The 8,939-nt window shown below is 38.8% G+C and overlaps 1 protein-coding gene across 1 annotated transcript in view; it reads left to right on the forward strand.

Moving 5' to 3' along the window:
• Nucleotides 1-4,425: 4,425 nt before the first annotated feature.
• The window catches only part of CCPG1 (cell cycle progression 1), a 20,799-nt gene continuing 16,285 nt past the window's right edge, over nucleotides 4,426-8,939 (forward strand). The window contains exon 1 of the mRNA XM_010013232.1: nucleotides 4,426-4,512. Coding sequence (XP_010011534.1) covers nucleotides 4,426-4,512 — 87 coding nt within the window. The remainder of the gene's footprint in view (nucleotides 4,513-8,939) is intronic.

Genomic DNA, 8,939 nt, shown 5'->3' on the forward strand with positions numbered 1-8,939 from the left:
CCCTGCGCGCTGGCATTTGCCAACTTCCTTCGCTTCCGTCATTGCCTCTGTGCCTCCGGCTGATGCAAGGTGTTGTGTTTCATAAACCGTGTTATTGTTGCTTTAACCTTTCCGGCTCCGCGCCGCTTTCCGTCTCAGGTGTGATGCGGTAACACCTGTGCGAGAGAAGTAGCGGTGAGCAGGGGCTGGCTGCCCGACTTTGCGGCGGGGTAAGCCACGCTTGCTGGAGATCGTAGGAAAGAAATGGTCTTTATGGGTTGCTAAATATGGTCGTGGAGGAGAAAAATGTTACTTTGGGAAACAAATTATATTGCTCAGTAGAAATAATAAACTTGCATGAAAACCCTAAATTATAATACCACTATAATGTGTTTATTTCTGCTGTGCAACAAAGAAGCCACTGTAGAAGGGAGCTGAGTTCTTACTTGGAATGACAGCACAGCAAACTCTAGAGAACACAGATTCCTATCGGTGCCTTGGTATTCATCTTTGTCAGTGCTCACTGAAATCCTCTGTTAAGGTGTAAGGAAGAACCTAGGGATTTGTTTAGACTGGAATGGTTATCCTTTCTGAGACCGGTATTTATTTTGCTTCAGAATAGATAAACGGGATGTGATATCCCATATTTATTTTTATATAGATATAGGGGATAACTTGGTGTGACATTATCAACAGTCCATATAGCTGTAAGCTTTTACATCTTACGCTTCTGGTTTGCATTTCACTAAGGTTAAGAAAGTAGCTCTGATTCCCTGCTCCCTCCCCCCCAATACATAAAGGTCGAACTCTGAACGTAATGGATATTTATTTTGTCTGTAGAAATTTAAAAGGCCATGTCACTGACAGTGTAGGATATTCATGGGCCTAGGGTCAGCTTTGCAGTTTAAACTGGAGTATAGAAGAACTTGAACTGTCACTTTCTTTTGTAAAATAGTGGCAATGAAGGTATGTAGTGAGGAGCCAAACCACTGGAGCTGTGTGTATTTGGGGGTGGGGGTGTTTTTCTTTTCTTTTTTTTTTTTTTTTTTTCTTTTTTATCGGTCTTTTCTTCTGGCTTGGCCTGACATACAGGAAATACGGAATCCTCCCTTGTATCCTTCACTTATCCCTGCTGTTCCTGGACTAGAACCCACTAGGATCATCTTGATTCATTAGGAAGTTTGCAGGTTTTATGTCTGTTTGATTCCTGCCCCAAAGCTATTTCTTTTTTTAAAGACAGTGCCAGTGCATCCAGCACCTTTGGCTGGTGGGAGAAGCACACAGGGTCTTAGTTGGTCTTTGTCATTTGGTGATGGTGGATACAAGCTGGTAAAGATTTTGTTCTGAGCTCTGTTTGGGCTCAGATTAGTCTTCTGTATTTCATTTTACTTAAGGGACTGGATTGTGACCTCAGATTTAGTTTTGACTCTGTGTGTGTTATTAATCTTTTGCAGAAATAAGCTGTTCAGCTGATGACAGAAGTTCAGGAACGCTGTATCTGGGTGTTCTTTTTATTAAAGCCTTTTAGGCAGTTTAACCCTTTTAGAGCTAACTAATTGTAATTAATAAAATGTTCTGCTTTTGATCACTGTTTTACACATATATATTTGCTGAATGTGCTTATAGGAATATAGAGACCGTAGAGCTGCCAGTCAGTCTGGTGCCATCCTATCTATCTGTCAATAAATTTGATAAATCTAGCAGTTCTCAATGTTTTTGTAATTATTCTTTTTTATTCCATTCTTGTTATTAAAAACTTTTCTATTTTGGAGATTGATCACCTGTATGAAGTTAGATATGCAGTATTAGTGTAACATTCTGGTTGAATAAAAGGTAGGTGACTTTTGAGGCAATTTATCAAGGCCAGCAAGTAATGGAAAATTATGATTGTTTGTCTGTGTGTTCCTCTGGGGTTTTTTTATGTTTTTGATGATGCTGATACCCACATAGTGAGGTCCTGAAGCTTTTGTTTGGGAAGGGAAGACAGATGTTTAATGCTCCATGAAGCCTGTGGCCAAGGCTGTGTATCAAGTAGAACTGGTTTTAAGCAGTGCTAAGTCTGTCAGTCTGTGATCTGGATGGAGAGAGAGAACATGTTAGCATTCATGTTGACTAGGCCAGGGCCCATGATGAAATGCTGAGTTAGCTGGAGGAACACTGACATTACAATCTCCAGCACAGGGTCTGCACTTAAAACTTGCCCTTCCAAAATTTGTAAATACAGTTGTATCAACAGATTCATTCACTTATTTTCTGTTAAAGGATTTGCATTATGTGACTTCATTGTTTTTCATCTAGCACTGAGATGCACTAAAACTGGAACTGCCGTGTCATGAAGCCACAGCCTGGATTTCTTCCCCAGTGGAGATCAGACTCACTAGTAAGGGCTGGGGGGCTACCTGTGCTCTGTTTGCCCCAGACTGCATTTTCTGTGGTTATGCAGAAGACTTGGTTTTCAGTGACAGTAAATTTGGTGCTCTTATGATCACTGTTCACTGAACTGTAGAATTAAATGGGAATGTTTTTATACCAAAGAGAATTCTGCAAAGCTAATTTCAGATCAGCAGTACAGTTTTGGCAACATAGCCAGCCATGTTTCTGATAGGTGGCAACTGCTGGTGCTGGCAGCTACCTTCCTCTGGAAGGAATGCTGCTGCTGGACACCTGGTCAAATGCAACATCATTTAATGACAGCAAGCAGATGTTATCGTCTCATGGGAGCTCTGGAATGCAGTCTTTGCCATTTGGGCACTTGTTATTTTGATGATTGAAGAAGTACGATTTAAAAGGGCTAAATAAATAAAAATTGATGATTGAACACAGTAGGTTTTAAAAAAAAAAACAACCAAACAACCCAAAGCAAAGCACCACCCACCCCCCTCCTGGTGTCCCCTGTCTGAGATTCCAGGAAAAGCACTGATGAAGGAAGAAATGAGATCTAAAGGAAAATGACAACCATATTCAAAGTAGGCATTTATAATGAGTGGAAATGTAGTTTCTCTGACTTTGGTACCTACTGTGATTGTTAGTGAATACTTTTGCTTTATAAACTGTGGTTATGATTGTCACTTGCCTTTTTTACAGAGGAACCCCAAGTACATTAGTTGAGGTTGATGAGGAAATAGTGTCATGTTAAAAAAAAAGTACAATTAAGTACCATAATGTAGAGACATGAGACAAATGTTTCCTGTGTTTTGTAAAATGGAATTGGAAAGTTTATATTTTGTTTTGCAAATTTCTAGCCACATTGGCATATGTAGATGTTCTGATCCAAGGTTTGTGTATATATTGTGTGTTAACAAACTGGGAGTAAAACCAAGATTGATAAGTAGAGAGTAAATAAATTCAAACAAATAGGTGCTTTTCTCTGTGTCCTCGCCAGAAGTACCCTGGTGTGGGAAGTAAAGCAGATGTCTGAAGGTCTCAGAACTCTCTGCTTTGTCAATAGAATCATCATTTTATAGAAGCTTTAGTGAACCATGATTTCTTTTGCTGTTTTATGACATTGGATGTATAGCATAACACACAATGGATTGGAAATTGTTCTACTTTTGAGAATTTCTTTTTCCCCAAGATAAATCCATAGTAAATTTTAATTAACAACTCAATATATTTTAATTTTAATTATAGGAAGTGCATTAAGTTTCTTTTTAAAGTCTTTCTGTTAAAAACTTTAAAAAATAATCAGACTGGGTAACAATAGTGAATACTCTGTACTCCTGCTGCAGGAGAAAAGAATAAACAGGCAGCTGGAGCCAGACAGCTCTCTTCTGAAAATAACCAGCCAAGTCATCAAGTAGTATTGCAACAAGTGAAATTTGTTCTTAGTTATTTTTTGTTCTCTTTTTGTACTCTCAAGGTACGCTCTGAATTTCCTTCAGAATCAGTAACTATGTTTGAGAGTACTTGAGAGGAGTGAAAGAAACATGAAACATTGTTTTGCCCAGTAGTTGAAGAGAATTAGTTCCAAAAGATCCTATTTTGTGTCTTTGCGAAAAAAAACCCAGTGGTTTTCTTGACTGAGCTGTAGTTTTTGTGCGTGTAACAATTCAGAAATGACTGCCCCTACTGAAACATGTCTTAAACAATGATGCTACAGATGAATTTTAAATTTGATCACTGATTTTTTTGTCTAGCCTTGTGTGTGTGTGTGTGTGGTTTCAGCTAGTCCAAGAGCTCTCTTGGCTAGCCAAAATAGGTACTTATCCAGCAAAGCTGTATTTGCTCCAAATATAAAAAAGGTAATAGGAAACATGCACCAAAGAATATATTTTTCTTTCTAAACTTTTTTTTTTTAATTCCAGAATAACAATTTGTGAGTCAGTGTGGTCCTGCTGTAACATCATGATTTGGATTCTTCTGTTTTCTCTTTCTTCCTTGAGAGCAGTGAAATTCTATATGTTGCATGTTAAAAGAATCTACTTTTACTTGCAGTGTGCTTTGAAAATGTCTGAAAATTCAAGTGACAGTGATTCATCTTGTGGCTGGACTGTCATCAACCATGAGGTACCCAATTTCACATTAATAAGTTCTGTCAGTTTGAGACTAGCCATATGCAGTAAAATATTTCAGCTATATAGTTTTTACGTAGCAACAGAGAGTATAGAAGAGAGACTTATAAATAAGAAAACTACTGTTCAAAAATGTGTATCCTTTACTATAGCTGCTATAAATTGTGTTATTTAAAAGAATTGTTTTCTACAAAGGCTTTACTTTAAAGAACTGGTAGAATTGTAGTGAGATGATCTCCTCTGTTGCATCTTTCCTGAAAACATTGTTATTCTGTGTATCTTGTCTGTTGCTGCTAATGTATTTCTTCTTTTCCATCTACCCTTCCCTCCCCACCCAAAAAAAAAAAAAAAAAAAAAAATTGGGAATAGTGGGCAGGAAAAATATCTTATGCAGAAGGGAACTGATTCCATGATTTCTTTGAGTCTTTTCTACCACTAAGGTATCTGGTCCTAGCTTCAACAGCTGCTGTTTAGGAGCAGGCCTCTGTCCTTACATTCTATATGTCCTATTAGTTAAAAATAGGATAAAGACAAGTTTATGCACAAGGGCTAGAATATTAGAAGGCAGCATTTTGAAGGCTCATGTGAATGCAATAGTTTGTGCACAACCAACTGGTTTTGTTCCTGATTACAACAGTCTCTGAGTCTTAAGTTGAGCCTCTGAGGTCAGGAGGCTGCAGACTGGCATAAAGACACCTGTGAGGTGTGCTGCCTCTAATCTTTTGTATTGCCTCACTCTGCTTATAGAATGTGTATGCAGTGTGGAAAACGATGCACATAGACCTGCTGGGTCTTACTTGCATGATTTCAAGCACTTTCATGTGCGTGGAATGCTGTTCTGCATTAAGAAGGAAAGATATGGGGAGTTCGGAGGGTCTGAGGCCTCCAGAAATTAACAGCATTGCAAAGACTGATTGGCAATCCCTTAGAGAAGGTTACGTTACAGAGAGTATGTAATTATATATTCCATATCCACGAAGCTGGTTTTCCCAGACTTTCTTGCCTCAGGTGGAATCTGGTGGAAGCTACAGTGAGTGGAGGAATGCCAATGTTTTATTAGGTATATTGAAAAATGAAGGTGGTGGGAGGGCAGGGCAGCTCTCCTCACACCTGTACTGTAAGGTTGGGAATGAGCCTTCTCAGAGCTTCAAATGCTGATTGGAGAGAGCTTATCATACTCATGCTTGGAGGGTCTTGAAAACTGTAACAGCCTGGAAGGCTTGGAGGTGGTAAGAGATTCTTCTGTGAGAAGGACAGAGTTTTGAAGTGACTCTTTTTTATGTTTTCCAGGGACTCACAGCGGCTTTTAGCGCAAGTTCTTTGCAATTCATGTGGGAATTCTGGGTTTCCTTGGCCCTGTTGTTCAGGCAGGAGAGCACAAGGCATAAAATATGTGGAAGTAACCTGGATGTTGACACCTTGTGGAGGAGGAATTCATATGGCAGTGTGGGACTGAGCTAGTGGCAGCAACTAAGGGAATGTTTTGGAGTGTTTTTTCCCCATTGGGCAAACTGTCACTGAAGAGGTATCTTCCATAATGAAATATACAAAAGCAATCTAATTACTGTGTAAAGAATTTGTGATGGTAGATTGTGTGGCAGAAAATGGAAAGAGCCAGTAGACTTTGGGAAAGGCAAAAATCTGATCTTGGTTCAAAATTCTTGTCTTTTTAAGACCTGTTCAATTGATGCGTGGAGCTGTATCAAATTTGTATAGCTTCGGTTGTGTTTCTGCCCATCTCTGGAGCTCTGCTATAGCTTCATTTATTAGGCATAATTTTATTTTGGATGAACTGCTAGAATTCCCTCTTTCTTTGATCAAGTCTTGGGGTATAGCTGTTCGTAAAGTCACTATTGTGTCTGTATAGTCCTAATTTAATTTGAGTGTTTGTGTTTCCTACCTTCTGATGTTTGACTAGTTGTATAAGGTGACAATGGCTTTATCAAAAGAAAAGTAACTTTTAATTCCTAGCAAAATAAAAAGTGAAGCAATTAAAGGTGTGTTGGGATGGGCGCTGTTGTTGCATAGATGTCTGTGGGTGAGGTGTGTGAATCTGATGGTGGTTTCTAAGTTTGCATTGTATAGATCAAATCAATACAGCCTATGGAGTCTATAGAGAGCAGTAATTCTTCTGCTAAGGGCAACACTTCCATTTAATTAAATGACTTGCTGCCTTGACTTTACTCACTGTATTGATCGTAAAGGTGACTTCAACAATTTGCTCAGGTGTAGGCACTTGAAGTTAGATAAGATTAATTGATTTATCTTACTTTCCCCTAGCAGTGAGCAAGTCAGGCTGAAGTTGCTCAGGAGCTCAGAGAGGCCCCACTCTTAGTGTGGACCTCCAGCATTCTTTTCTCCTGTAGTCCTGAGGATTTTTGCATCTCTACAGATCTTGGCTGATGTGTGGGTGTAGTAATTCTGGGTGGTTTATTCCTTTTTTTTTTTCTGTGTTTGTGTGTGTGTGTTTTGGTTTTGTTTTTTGAGTATTTAGCATTGTCTTGTAAGCTGGGCAGGTTATTGAGCCAGAGTCCTCGGAGCAAATGCATTAGCTAATTTCCTAGAGTGACACTTGCATATTGGCTGTCAGTATGGTCTTGTTGCCTGCCCCAACACATTTACAAGGAACAGCACTTGAGAGGTTTTGTTCTTAGCAGGAAAATAGAAAATAATGGGAAGAGAGGTAGTGATTTCTCCTTCCTGCACACTCCCCTATTTGCAGACTGCAGTGCAAATCTGGGTATTCGAAAGGCAAGCCATTACAAACTTGTGGTTGTATTCAGGTTTTGTAAGTTGAGTTTCAAAAGAGCAAGAGATACAGTTTGTGACTTGTAAATGCTGGGTCATGGTTTCATTTCTGCTGGCAGCGAGGTGGTATTTAAGAGATGGTTAAAATTTTTTTCTTTTTTTTGGGGTTGATGACAAGTTGGGAATCCTGTCACCAAAAGAGAAATGGAAAGCTCATTCCAGTTCTCAAGACCAAGTGCGATACAGGAGTGCACAGGCTGCAGGGCTTCACAGACTTCTAGTAAAAGTGAAAGGATTTAGGAGTTAGCTACAGCAGTTGGGTTACTCCACTGTGAGTGGCAGGCTTTATGTTCATATTTGGGATGGTTATTTTACACTGTAACATTGCTTTTGATGAAGTAGAAGGGTGATGGAGATCTAGCAACAGCTTAAGTGAATCAGAGAGTTCAGACACGCACATCAGACCACGTGTTCAGAAAAAGGATGGTTTACCTTGTACACAGTGAGCCCATTCTTGGTATTTTAGCTAAACTTTTAAACTGCTTTAAGCTCTGTTCCTCATGTTTGCCTATGGAGCCTGGTCAAACTAGATTTTTGTTATTCTTCTCAATTTAAGAAAGAAAATTAGTGGTTCTGTGACACCAGAGAACAATTTTCATATAATAAATCTATACACCTATCTATACAATTAACCAAACCAAAACCACCAAATATCTTTGTGTTTTTTTTCCTGAGATTTCAGTCAGATTTTAGTAAGTTACTTATAATTTAGTGGTGAATTTTGCAGAACGCTTGAGATTAAAATTGTGATACATAGTCAACAGAAAAACAAAGTGTATTTCAGATTACTAAAGCAGTTAGCTTTTGAAGCCTTTTAAAAAGGTTTTGATGTGGTTATAGAATGTACCTTATGCAGCTTTTTGAGATATCTGTTCTTCCTCAAGTACAGTCTCCTCTTAAAAGCATACATGTTTGCTTGAGTCCCGAAATGAGGCATCTAGGGAAACTGATCTGGAAGTATCACTACTACTGTAATTTCACACCTGCTGTGGCAAAAATAACTCCCTCTGTTTACAAAAACAGCTCAAGTTATTTATGGATCAGAGTGACTTCGTATTTTTCAGTTACATTTTGCATGTTTGTACTTTCCTACTAACCTTGCTTGTGTTCCATCAGTTCTTTTAAACAAAAATTAGGATATGAAGATTAAATATTTAGAGTTGCCAATATACTGGTTGTCTTTAGTGCCCTGCAGTCTCCAGGCATTGTGTATCTTCAGTGCCTGTTTTGTTCTGGGGTTGTTGCTGGTGGGCAGCTGACTAATAGCTAAGGCTCCTTTGTGGATTAAAGACAGAAATCCAATTTAGAGTTTGTTTAAGTATTTGTTTTGCTGGTGTCAGAGATGTCCTATTAAAACAGCCATTCAAATTTGCCAACAGGAATTGAGATGATTTTTCCTGGTAATAGTACTTGCATGGTGGCATTCTTGGAAATTCCATTTAGGGGAGGGTGTGTGTTTTTAACATACGACACATGGACACGTGTGCAAGAATTAGATCCCATATTCAAAACCTCCCCTGTTTCTCTAAATTCTACTTAATAAATAGGTCTAATAAAGCTAAGAGGAAATAGTTGTTTGAAATGCTTGGCATAGTTGTTAACTGATGGCTAATTTTCTTTATTTATTTCTCCCCCCCCCGC

This window comes from Nestor notabilis, unplaced genomic scaffold (assembly GCF_000696875.1).
Source record: "Nestor notabilis isolate BGI_N333 unplaced genomic scaffold, ASM69687v1 scaffold2684, whole genome shotgun sequence".
Classification (NCBI taxonomy): domain Eukaryota; kingdom Metazoa; phylum Chordata; class Aves; order Psittaciformes; family Psittacidae; genus Nestor; species Nestor notabilis.